This window comes from Balaenoptera ricei, chromosome 6 (assembly GCF_028023285.1).
Source record: "Balaenoptera ricei isolate mBalRic1 chromosome 6, mBalRic1.hap2, whole genome shotgun sequence".
In the NCBI taxonomy this organism is placed as follows: domain Eukaryota; kingdom Metazoa; phylum Chordata; class Mammalia; order Artiodactyla; family Balaenopteridae; genus Balaenoptera; species Balaenoptera ricei.
The window spans coordinates 15,473,393-15,486,350 of record NC_082644.1 but is presented as its reverse complement, the minus strand read 5'-3'; the positions used below and the strand labels follow the sequence as shown (position 1 = coordinate 15,486,350).

Genomic DNA, 12,958 nt, shown 5'->3' with positions numbered 1-12,958 from the left:
TTTGGAGGATAAACATCATAAATAAAATTCTATTTGAATGCCAGTATTCCCCAGGGCTGTTGGGGCAATGGAAATCATTCAACTTAGGAGCTTCAGGACCCCACTGTGGTCATCTGCTGGCTTTGTCACTCTGATCTGAAGAACGAGGGGGTGAGGGGGAATCACATCTAACCTCAGATCTGAGGACAGGCAAAGGAGAGCAACCATCTGAGGTTCGGGTGCCCGTGAGGCCATCCAGAAGGTGAGAAATGGGGCAGCTGTCCCCTCTAGAATCTTCTAAAAGGGCCCATGACTTCTCTGAGCTCAGAGATGTTTTGGGAGAAAAGATCTATTGAAAGGCTAGGCTGGAAAACCTAGAAGGTCCATGGATGTTCTCCCTAGCTTCATTACTACAGCCTGAACTTCAGAGGAGTTGATGACGGTGGCACTCCTGGGCGGGTGGCCTCTCACAGGTTCACCTCCAGTGTTTCCAGTTCAGCCACAGAGCTGACTAAACCCCATCGGAGCACACCCCAGGGCACTGGTCACTATGCCAACTGTTTTTAATATTCTTCAAAGTCAAACTGAATCAGCGTCGGTGGTATCGTGGTGAGCATAGCTGCCTTCCAAATCAAACTGAATCAGTTGACTAACATTTACCGAGGGCCCCCCTTGTACCCAGTGTTAAGAATCCTAAACTGATGCTGATGAGATTCAAATACATTTTACATTTAAAGGGTCTCTCATGATAAACCAAGTACCACTTTACATAGACAGCATAATCCTTAAAGTCCTAGAGACATGACAGTTAAAATTTTTAGCATCAGTTTCTCCCTTCCTCTCTTTGGTACTTATTCTCTCCTAAGTCTCGATGGTCTCAATAGCCCCAGAGGGGACCCTTCCAATACTCTAAGTTACTATACCTCCTCCCTCCAATGACTCTCCTCCACCCTACATCAGCTAGCATCCCATGGTCATAGCTTAGACCTTGACATTACAAACAATTGCACTCCCTCCCCAATCTCCATTTCAACACTTCTGCTGTGCATCTGCACCTACAACTCCATCTTTCTAGCACATTCATTCTAGTACTGCAATCTCAACCCACAATCCATCGATCCTAGCAGCTTTCCCCAGTCCTTCAACGGCTCCATGGAGTACCTTCCTACTTACCCAGTGTGGACTTCATGGACGGCGATTTTAATCATTCCCTTGAAAATTCCCTCTACTCCTGTGAACTTTTCTCCCTTCATCATCCTTGGATGGCAACGTTTGAGCCAGGCTAACTCACCTCTCCAGCCCCCCCATGCCTGCTCCTGAGCAGGTGAACCTGGGATGGGGAAAAACCATATCCATCTTACCTGATGACAGGTAAATTTTAAGTTTGGGTGGAAAGAAAATAAAGATGTCACTAGAAAAACCCCAAAGTCATTGGGAAAAACTTGTTATAAAATAATTAGGCTTAGAGAGCCTGGAATAGAAAACATAAATCTGATGTTACCCCCAGAACACTCAGCTAGCAGAATAAAGGAAGATGTGAAAGGATGGAGAAGTGTCCAGAGTTTTTGTAACAAAGACAGCAAATGGGTTTTAAAACAGCGTATGCTAACTCATCTGTGCTGCTTTTACTCATGTCATAGTAAGGAACCCAGAGCCAGCTTCAGAGAACATTTTACTTTAACTGCCGTGTCTTGATCCTGTTATTCCAAAAAGACGTATTCAATTACACAGAGGTGAGACATGTATGAGATGCTATTTCCTTCTCCTATAATTTCTAGAATAACTGAAAGCAAGGGTTGGAAGGGACCATAATAATGATCTATTTCAGTGACTCCCAAACCTGGCTACATGTACAACCACTTGGGAGGCTTCCAAAAGTTACAGAGTCCTAGATTCCAGCACAGACCTTAATTCTGAACATCATGGGATAGCACCCCAGGGGATTCTATGCCGTTGGTGTGGTACTAATCCGTTTATCCAGGATGAGAGTTTGGGCACCTCTGCTTGATTCCAGCAGCCAGGCCCACGCTGACACCTGTGCAGCTGCTTGGCCAGGTGGAAGAGCTGCTTTTGCTTTACTAACCCAAGGAGGGGCACTCCAGCTGGAGATTTTATTTTATTTTTTATTTTATTTTATTTTATTTTATTTATTTATTTATGGCTGCATTGGGTCTTTGTTGCTGCGCACAGGCTTTCTCTAGTTGTGGCGACTGGGGGCTACTCTTCATTGTGGTGCGTGGGCTTCTCATTGCGGTGGCTTCTCCTGTTGCGGAGCACGGACTCTAGGCACCGGGGCTTCAGCAGTTGTGGCATGCGTGCTTCAGTTGTTGCGGCTCGCGGGGTCTAGAGTGCAGGCTCAGTAGTTGTGGCGCATGAGCTCAGTTGCTCCGCGGCATATGGGATCTTCCCGGACCAGGGATCGAACCCATGTCCCCTGCATTGGCAGGCAGATTCTTAACCACTGCACCACCAGGGAAGTCCAGATTTTATTTTTAAATAATGTCCTTGACCCTTATCTACTTTCTCATTTAAAACCACAGACTATGACAGTTTCAAGAGTTCTTAGAGAGCCTAATTTCCAGATTAGGAAACTGAGGGCAAGGAGGATAAATGTATTCCCACAAAGCATATAGTTAGGTTAACACAGGACTAAGCCCAAGGTTCTGGGCTCCAACACCTGCCCTCCCTCAAAATTACCACCCCCCCAATTTTTTTTCAGTGTATTGACTTAAAAAAGGAGGAAAGAAGAAGCCAATCAAAGTGAAAAACCCAAAGCAACTCGGTTCCTGTCCTGGCCAAGCCTGGAACAGCATGTTGGTATTAAAAGCGTGAACTCTACCGGGACAGAAGGGTGGAAGAGTCAGGGGACACTAGCCTCTGGGCAGCCTTTGTGACAAAGAGCAAAAGGCACTCCTTCCAGGAGGCGGAAGAAAGGCACCGTCTCCCTCTGGCTGACGCAGCCCCAGGCAGGGCACAGGGCTCAAGAGGTGACCACAGACTGACTTCAGCCGCTCCCAAGGGTCACTAACCAGCCTGGTTTCCCAGGACGAGGAGCTTCCCAGGCTGCCAGGCTTTGTGTGCTAAAACCAGGAGAGTCCTGGGCAATGCAGGACCGGTGGTCACTGCCCCCCTCCCTGGCACCCCTCCGCTCCCACCTTCCAGCACAGGCACGGAGGCTGCCCAGGTGACGTATGATCAGGAATTGCCACTTGACAGTAACTGCAGCTCCGTTTGCCAGGCTATCCCCCTAGAAGCCTGTGCCCGGGCTCTCCAGGTGACCCCAGTGCTCCGTTCCCGAGCGCAGAGCGGTTTACCTTCCCCTTTGCCGTAGGAAGAGCTGGCGGTCCAGGACTTGGCTTCCACGTAGCCCAGCTCCCGGCAGACGACGTGGGCAGCGTGGATGGAGAAGTCGTCGTCACACACGGTGCCCCACTGCCCGTCGTAGTACACCTCCACCCGGCCCTCGCTGTGCTTCCTCTTCTGGCCCGCCAGGCGCAGCTGGATCTTGACCACGTCGGAGGGCACCTGAGGCCGGTGGTACTCCGGGGCGGGCTGCTGGAAGTACTCGGGGTAGTGGGGCCAGCTCTCGTACTGTGCCAGGCTCAGGGCGGGCAGGAGGGCGAGCACAGACAGACAGCGGCAAAGGCGGGAGCCTCCGTGTCTCCCCATCCCTGTCCTCGGGCTGGAAGACCTGATGGAGGGGGCCACTTGGCGCTCAGGAGGGACGGCAGGAGTTTCCTGGAAGAGAGGAGAGGTTCGGGTTACAGACATCTGGGAATCGGCCAGTGATTTCGTACTCTTTTGCTTAGGATTGAAAGCTCATTCTGGATTCCAACCTCTTCTCTTCTCTCATCTTATGCTTTAGCTAGACAGGTCTGGGAAGTTCTACCTCTTTGCCCACCACCTTCCCAGATCTTTGAAATGCTTTTTTCCAGGATGACTCCTGGCAGGAAACAGAGCACACTTAGACTTCATCTGAGTAGAGTTTTTTTGTTTGTTTGTTTTGTTTTGTTAAATATTTATTTATTTATTTGGCTGTGCTGGGTCTTAGTTGTGGCACATGGGATCTAGGCTGCAGTATGTGGGGCCTTTAGTTGCGGCATGTGGGATCTAGTTCCCTGACCAGGGATTGAACCCGGGCCTCCTGCATTGGGAGCACGGAGTCTTAGCCACTGTACCACCAGGGAAGCCCCCATTTGAGCAGAGTTTTTTAAAAAAAGACTATGTACATTAATGGATAAAGAAGATGTGGTACATATATACAATGGAGTATTACTCAGCCCTAAAAAATAACGGAATAATGCCATTTGCAGCAACATGGATGGACCTAGAGATTGCCCTCTGGTGGGCTACTGAAGCAGCCCCCAGGGACTTCCTTCCAAGGCGGGCTTATTATCTAGACCTTCTCCTCACCCCTCCCAGACACCTTCATATCCCCAAAGAGGTTACAAACTGCTTAGGGGCAGGACTTGTTTCTCATCCTTCTTTGGTTCCTCCAGAGTAAGCATGATAGGTTGGAAGACATGTTTATGGAATGAAAAGGTGATTTGGTTCCAGGTACCAAGTGGCTGGAGAAATGCAGATGTGACAGTGTATGTTGAGGAGGGCTCGGGTACTCCCAGGTAAGGTGGCCTTCCTCCCTCTGGACGTTAGTTGACCTGGATGGAAACGGCATCTCTGGGTGCTGAGAATAACACCTCGAGGCTTTGAGTCTCCACCTTTACTTGCTCACGGGCTGCGCACATACCTGAACCTTCCTATAGCTCTGCTTTCAGGCTCCAGGCCTCCAGACACCCCGACATGCTGCCCACCCACACCCCAGATCTCATTATGTTTTATACTCTGGACCTCAAGACGGCTGAGACCACTGAACGAGGAGGTCAGAGGTAAAGCCCCTTAAACAGCTCTTACGCAGGGCCTGTCCTTAGTTGAACTGTGGAGTAGCCCCAGAGAGCAGTCCTGAGGCACTGCTCTAGCGCTTGGGGAAGCCAAGGATACCCAGGCGACAATTCCATCCCTTTATATAGTTTATGTTCTTGAGGGCTGCTGGTGGCTGAGTCCCGCCTGCTCTGTGCACAGAGGGGAGGCATAAAGCTCTGTGTACCAAACAGGAGAGGGGCTGAGTGGCCCATATCAGGCAAGGGAGAGCAGGACAGCAGAGTGAGGGGGAGGGGACCACAGGCTCTGGAGCCAGACAGTCTGGGTTTGCATTTTCATTCTCATACTGACTAGCTGTGTGACCTTGGGCAAAATACTTAACTTCTCTCTTCTGTTTGATGTTTCGTATCTATAAAATGGGTATGATAATTATATCTAGCTCACAGAATTGTTATGAGGATTAAATGAATGGTACATCATAAGCCCTACAGGAGCATTTGCTAAATAAATTTTTTTAATTTTTCTATTTTCAAGATTGTGGTCACCGTAGCCAGGTGGAGCCTACCTCTAAGAATTCCAGGATGAGGTCCTAGCGCGGGAAATAAAGACTTAGTTCATGTACCTCGATCCTTCCATAATTTAGAGAGCTAGGAAGACTGTCTTAAAGGACTGCAGGTGTGTTTCATGGAAGAGGAAGTGGACTTGGAAGACGGGGCCCCCAAAGGAAACCAGGACCAGGAGGTGAAAGCTACAGCAGCGCATCATACATTCTCTATTAACCAGGTACAGAGGGTTAGGCCAATTGTATGCCTCAGTTCATGGCACAACACCAACAAGGAAGGACCAGGTAAGTGCCCAGAACACCTGGGAGGGATGATCTAACTTGGACAGAGGCAGTTCCACATCTGTCGGGATGGCCAGGCAGTGCCTGGTCCCATCCTGGGTTTTGGGGCAGAGATGCCACAGCTTTGGGGGGCAGTCAGGACCGAGGACTTCGGAAGGCCCTCTGGTTCACTGGAGATCCAGCCATCCTCATCCTGTGACTCACAAACAAGGCCAGAAAGTTGTGAGGTTCCTGCAACGGCCCTCTTCAGACCACAGCCTGACAGGCTAGTACGTGGCTCTGAAGGGACCCCTCATCGCCTCCTCCGCCCTGGCCACGTTTCATTCCTGTCCCAGCACATTGGTGTCCACGAGCTCATCTATGCCTCACTAGAACCTTGAGACATGGGTGGAGTAGCCAGGGATGAGGATTGTTACTCTACGAGGGAGAAGTTCAAGAAGCAGAGAGAGAGGACTTTTCTGCTAGACTTCACCGGGGTTGCACAGTTCGTGCAGGCAGAGCCAGAAGTAGTCAACCCCAAGCTACCAAAACATCAATGATCCACTATCACATATTAAAAATGTCCAAATTCCACCTGGGACACAGATGCCTTTATAAGGTGGAACATACCTACGTTCCTGGCTTCAGTTCCAACACTTCTCTCCTTGCCCTCACTCCAGCCCTTCACGTGTCACCCATCCAACCGTATCAGCCTAGACTGGCTTAAGTTTTCCCACCTCGATCAATGTGCTCCATCCCCACGCCTCCCCTTCCCTCCAAAAAGTGTATGTCACAATCCTTCCTGTTCTTCAAGGAAAGCTTCCCAGATGCTCCTAATCAGAATCAATGTCTTCTCTGATTCTCTTTAAAATAGCATCCTGCTTGTGCTTTACACCAGTGTCATATCAGGCTTCAATGGACCCTCAGTCCCAGGGGCAGAAGTCATCTCTTGTCATTTCCACACAGTACCATGTGTTTTTGGTTACAGCAGGCTAGCTTGTAACAGATAAACCTTCCCACCAAGGACAACTGGAAAAGGTAGGTAAAACACTAAAAGCATGTACTTGAAGACACTGGAGAGCTATCGAGGCAGCAAGGACGCAAGAATCCAGAGAGATGGGAAGTACAGCGAGGTGAGCCTGACACTTGTGTCTCCTTTTCCCCTTAAGCCACTTGCCAATTCCAAGGCAGTTGCCAACAGGCTGGGAAGCTAAGCAAAACTTCAGGCATCCTCCCAGGATTGAGGACACAAAAATTGTAGTTCAGAGCCTGCGAAGGAGGAAGGGTCCTGTTAAATAGCCCCAGGCTTTCAGATAGGGGTCCCTGAAGGGCTAAGCTCTAGAAGTTAGGACAGAGTTACGTTCTACGTGTTAGAAAGATCTAACATCTGTATAATTGAAATTCCAAAAGAGGAGAGAGGGAATGTCTGGAAGAAATATTTGAAAAGATAATGGCCAAGAATTATATGAAACTGATGAAAGATATCAAGCCCAAGAAGTACAGTTTACAAAAAAAACCATACCAGGGCACATCAAAATCAGACCATGGAAAATCCAAGACAAAGAGGAAAGCTTACAAGCAGCCAGAGTATAAAAGGAGCATTACCTTCAAAGGAGCAGCAATAAGGTTAACAGTTGGCCTCTCAACAAAAAACAAGGAAACAAAGAAGATAATCACATGACAGTTTCAAAGGGTTGAAAAAAAAAGTCAGCCTAGAATTCTGTACCCCCTGGAGAGAATAAAGGTTTTCACAAAAGTGGAGAGAGGACTTCCCTGGTGGTGTAGTGGTTAAGAATCTGCCTGCCAATGCAGGGGACAGAGGTTTGAGCCCCGGTCAGGGAAGATCCCACATGCCGCGGAGCAACTAAGCCCGTGCACCACAACTACTGAGCCTGCGCTCTAGAGCCTGCAAGTCACAACTGCTGAGCCCACGTGCCGCAACTACTGAGCCCACGCGCCTAGAGCCCGTGCTCCACAACAAGAGAAGCCACCGCAATGAGAAGCCCGCACACCGCAACGAAGAGTAGCCCCTGCTCGCCACAACTAGGGAAAGCTCATGCGCAGCAACGAAGACCCAACGCAGCCAAAAATAAATAAATAAATACATAAATTTATTAAAAAAAAAAAGTGGATAGACTTTGTCATCAGAGTTCTCCAAGATGAAAATACTAAAGGGAGTTCTTCAGACCACAGGACAAATCATCCTAGATGTGGAATGAAGGAAATGGAAGGGGGAGCTATGCAGGTAAATCTGAATGAAGATCAACTGTGTAAAATAATAATGTCTTATGGGGTTTAAAATACATGTGTCATTAAAATACCATGGTGAGGGCTTCCCTGGTGGCACAGTGGTTGAGAATCTGCCTGCCAATGCAGGGGACACGGGTTCGAGCCCTGGTCCGGGAAGATCCCACGTACCGCGGAGCAGCTGGGCCCGTGAGCCAAAATTACTGAGCCTGCGCGTCTGGAGCCTGTGCTCCGCAACAAGAGAGGCCGCGATAGTGAGAGGCCCGCGCACCGCGATGAAGAGTGGCCCCCGCTCGCCACAACTAGAGAAAGCCCTAGCACGGAAATGAAGACCCAACACAGCCGTAAATAAATAAATAAATAAAAATACCATGGTGAAAACAGCACAAAAGGTAGAAGGGGATTAAATGGAAGTGTTCCAAGGTTTTTGCACTATCTGGGAAGTGATGAAAGTACTCTTTTCTATTAGACTTCAGCAAATCGTAATAGTCTTAGCTAGAGGCATACTGTAGTTGTTATATAATCAGCATAAGAAGAGAAAAAAAGTAGAATGAACATGGCAATAAAGGGGAGAAATGATGGAAGTATTTTTTTTAAAAACCCTGATTAATCCAAAGTTAGAGCAATAAAGCAGAGAAAAAGTAACATAGAAGAGCTGTCACAAACAGAAAAAATAGTAAGATGGTGGATTTAAAACCAGATATATCAGTAATTTCATTAGATGAAAAAAAATACTGCAATGAAAAGACAAAGATTGTCATAATGGATTTAACAAAACAATATTTTCTATTTCCTATGGAAGACCAAGAGGTTTAAAGTAAAAGGATGGAAAACGATTTACCACACACACATTCATCCAAAAAAAGTTGGTACAAAGTAAGATAAAGTCAACTTTAAGACAAAAAATGTTACTGAAGACAAAAACTTATGATGATCAAAGAGTCAGTCCATCAGGAAGATATTAACTAACTCTTCTCAGTTTGTATGTGCAGACTCCACATGTATGAAATAAATATTGACAGAACTAATAGGAAAAAAATGACAAATCTGTAATCAGAGTGGGAGATATTACACACTGTTCATCAGGAGAAGCAGACAAAAAATCCTTGTACTAAAGAAGTGAACAATATGATAAACAAATATGACCTAATTGACAAGTTTCTATCAAGTGGACTCAGAAGACAGACTTGCTTCAAGTCCACATGCAAGATTTACCCAAATGGACCCTAAGCTGGGTCATAAAGCAAGTCTCACCACATCTAATGAAATCACACACAATGTGTTCCCTGACTACAGTAGAACTAAGCTATACACCAATCATAAAAGAATAACCAGAAAATCCCCCAATATTTGGAAATGATGTAAAAGGAAAAAAAGTCTATTTCTATTAATTTCCATTGAGGTCACAGAATCAAACTGATTTACTCATTCAACAAACATTCACTGAGCTGCTGCTACACATTAGGCCTCATGTGGGTAAAGCAGACATGCTCTTGCTGTTGTTCTAATAGGAACTGACAGGGCATTCATGTTCTAGCTGTGGTTTGCCTACGGGAAATCAGTGAATATTCATGGATTGAACCACCTGAGCCAGGTGGCCTGACTTTGAACTTAGGAAAGTTTTTCCTCTTGTAGCCAGTGTCTATATCCTCATCTGGCAGAAGTTTAAGACAGAAAGTCCATGACTTGCCAAAGGTCCCACAGAGTGACAGAGCTACAACCAATATGAAGCTAACATTATAAAGTGCCTCCTCTGTGCAGGCACTGTGTATGAATCATGCCTTTTTATTTTCTGTATTTCTGCTGTTTTGATATCTGGGGTCTATGCTGACTCTGGAGAAAGACTACTCAGAAACTATGCTACCCACCTTCTGGTTAATTCTTAGAGATGATAAAGGACTCACCCACAACTGTACTCTGCATGTGCAAACCAATCAGTCCAGAGCTATACATTCCCAACTACTTCCATTCTCAAGATCTCACACTCTGGGCCACTAACCCCCAGCCCTAATCACTCTAAGACCAGGTACCAGATAAGTAGAGATGGTCCCTATGCCCCAGAGAGGGGTGAAATTATTCAACTAACCAATCCTTAACCTGATTAGCCTGCTGACTGTGACAGTCATAGTAGATGCTCTTGCCCACATTTTCCTCTCACTCCTGCCTCTGACCAACCCTGGTGCTTCTTCATGTGGCCCTGCATGATGTGCCAGACCTCCTTGTTTCTAGGGATCTGTGACTATAATCTGCTTCCTCCATGACAGTCATTTCTGTGTCTGTGTCTTTCCACACCTGATTAAAACAAATCTTGGGTACATTTTTAAATGTACACATGATTTAATGTTTAAACACATGATTCTCAACATTCTGCTGTATTAATTCACTTAATGGGGCAAACACCATTATTATCAAGGCACAGAGAGTTTCAGCAAGTTGCCTCAGGTTGCACTCTTGGTTAAGTGGCAAGGCAGGCTCTGAACGAGGGCAGCAGGCTGACCTGTGTCCTTCACCTTCACCTCTGTGCTCTAACAGCCCCAGTGCAGCATTTTCTTACCATGTCCCAAGCTCCCCCTCACGCGAGAGCTTACAGAGGCCTGCAGATTGTCTATTCACATCTCAAAAAGAAATGGAAAAAGTATGTGGTTCTGTAATTTTTTAAGAAGAAATCGTAATCTCTGGATTTGCATATCTATAAACTGCTCCACCCATCTTCTTGGACTCTCCAATCTGTGGGAATGGCTAGTGTTCAACTCTTAAATCTTTCCTACAAAAGTGCTCCTGAATTTTTGCTTCCTTTGTGGGGCTTCTACTGCTCTCTACTCTGGGGAATTGTAAAATATTAGACCCAGATGCTTCTCTTTTCTTTTTAAAAATAACTTTTATGGTTTTTTCTTTCTTATTGCAAAAGTTATACAACCTGGTGATACAAATCTGGAGAACACAAACAAGTGAAAAGTAGAAAAGAATGTGCAAGACCCCTATTGGAGAGAATGATTGTCAACACTCTGGTGTACACCCCCCTTCCAGCCTTTTTTCTGTACATATATATTTCCTCTTAAAACTTAGAATAATGTTCTACATACTGCTCTGTAAACTGCTTTTCACATTTACCAGTGTATTGCAAACATCATGCCTCACTGACTTTTACAAGATTTTTATTACATAGTATTCAATCTTATGTATGCACCATAAGATTGAATAATCTTACCAGAAAATTTTTTACTGCTATTCACATAGTTGAAATGAATATCCTTGTAGCTAAAATTTTCCACAGTCTTGGGATAAATTCCTAAAGGCAAAATTGCTGGGTCAAAGGGCTGGTAAAAAGTGAACGCTTCTGCAAAACTACATTAACTGCCTCCAGAAGGACTGTGCTAGGGTACAGGTCAGGCTGAAGTATGTAGATTTCCCCACAACCTCAAAATTCTAGCTATGACCATGCTTTCAGACCTTTCTCCATCTGATAAGCAGGGGGGAAAAGAGGTATTCTGTTTTAACCAACGTTTCTTTTGCTACTAGTGAGGTTGACCTTTTTTTTCTTCAGGCTCTATTGGCCACCTGTATTTCTTTTTTTTGGAAATTATCTCTACATGTTTTGTTTTGTTTTGTTTTGTTTTTTAATTTTCATCTCCTTTTATTGAAGGAAATAAAACTTGTGCTGCAGAGGCAGTAGTACCTCAAAGTATGACAAGGTAGCCATTGGGGCTGACATGACAAGCCATAATGCTGGCCAGGGATCCTACCATAATGGGAGGACCAAAATCACAAAAATAGCAGGAGGTAGCAAACATCCCCAACACCCAGTGCAGGCATTTCCATTTGCAGAGAGCTTGGCCATGTATTGTAAAAACGGGGTCCCCTCACAGGTGGCAGACTATCATCTCAGGCCAACAAATCCATCCAAAACTAACACGTAGTCTCAGATTTGGAGATCGTTCCCTCTGACCCAAAGATTCAGGCCATCAGAAGATCTGAGTTAAACTTTTAGCTCCTTATTACAGATGGAAAAAGAGGCTGAGTTCTTGAAACATCACATAGGTATAGCTGGACAGGTGCTGATGCCCAGCCTTGTTCTAAAAGCAGCTAAAGTTTTTTGTCCTGACTTTTCACACTGCTCTCACCCAGCATGTGCCCTAGGAAACCTCTCAATGTTCTAAACAAGGACAGAATGAGGGCAGCAGCCTAGGGGGATTTAGGGAGTCGAAAGCTGCTACATAGCCAAGACCATTTCACAAGAAATAGCGTGGGGAACACTATTGGGTCAAGATCCTCCCAAACAGCTGCTAGAAGCATACACAAAGAAAAATGTGGTAGCTCTCCCTCCCATATCAGGATCAGCTGTGCCAAAGTCATGGTCCAGAAAAAAGAGTCATTTCATGTCCCTGGAAGAATATCAACCCCCATGGCATTCCTCAAGCTATTCCAATTTTCAAGTACAACAGTGTGTTTGGGCAGTTTTGAAATAGAAAAGCAGGTGCTAAAGAAAAAGGAAAAATCTCAACCGACTGCAAATTGGATAATGTTATAAAGCCAAAAATTTATACAGTCAAGAACTGATTGGTGGGCGGAAGGATTTTGCTACGTAGAATAGCATTTTTCACATTGGCATCCATCCAGCCCTCAGGAGGGAAAAATTGCCAACGTCCAAAGCAGAGCTGCGGAGGATGGAGAGCAAAATGCCCTGCGGCTCCACCCACCGCCGACCCCCTGACCCGAGGCGGGCTGCCACCCCCTGCAGACCAGAGGCCTCGCCCGCTCCTCCCAGGCGCCGGTTTCCGTTCTGCACTTGAACTCGAGTTCAACCCTTTCTCCGCAGGAGACTCTAGCTGCTGGGGGCGAGGGTGGCCTGGAGGGGAATCCGTCCAGGGTGGTCCCCCTGCTTGTGGCCCCCGCTGCAGCGCGTCCCGTGACAAGACTGTCGGCAGCCTGGTGATCCGGTTTAGAACCGAGCCCCACCGGGCGTCCCCAGTTGCGGGGACGGGGACCGGCGCCCCTCCCGGGAGCAGGCAAGTGACTCCGGGCTGGCGGTCC

General features: G+C 46.6%; 1 protein-coding gene across 1 annotated transcript in view; it reads right to left on the bottom strand.

Annotated features, from left to right (window-relative positions):
* The window catches only part of LOXL2 (lysyl oxidase like 2), a 104,575-nt gene that overhangs the window by 71,137 nt on the left and 20,480 nt on the right, over nucleotides 1-12,958 (bottom strand). Inside the window, exon 2 of the mRNA XM_059926872.1 lies at nucleotides 3,294-3,717. Coding sequence (XP_059782855.1) covers nucleotides 3,294-3,648 — 355 coding nt within the window. The 5' untranslated portion in view covers nucleotides 3,649-3,717. The remainder of the gene's footprint in view (nucleotides 1-3,293; nucleotides 3,718-12,958) is intronic.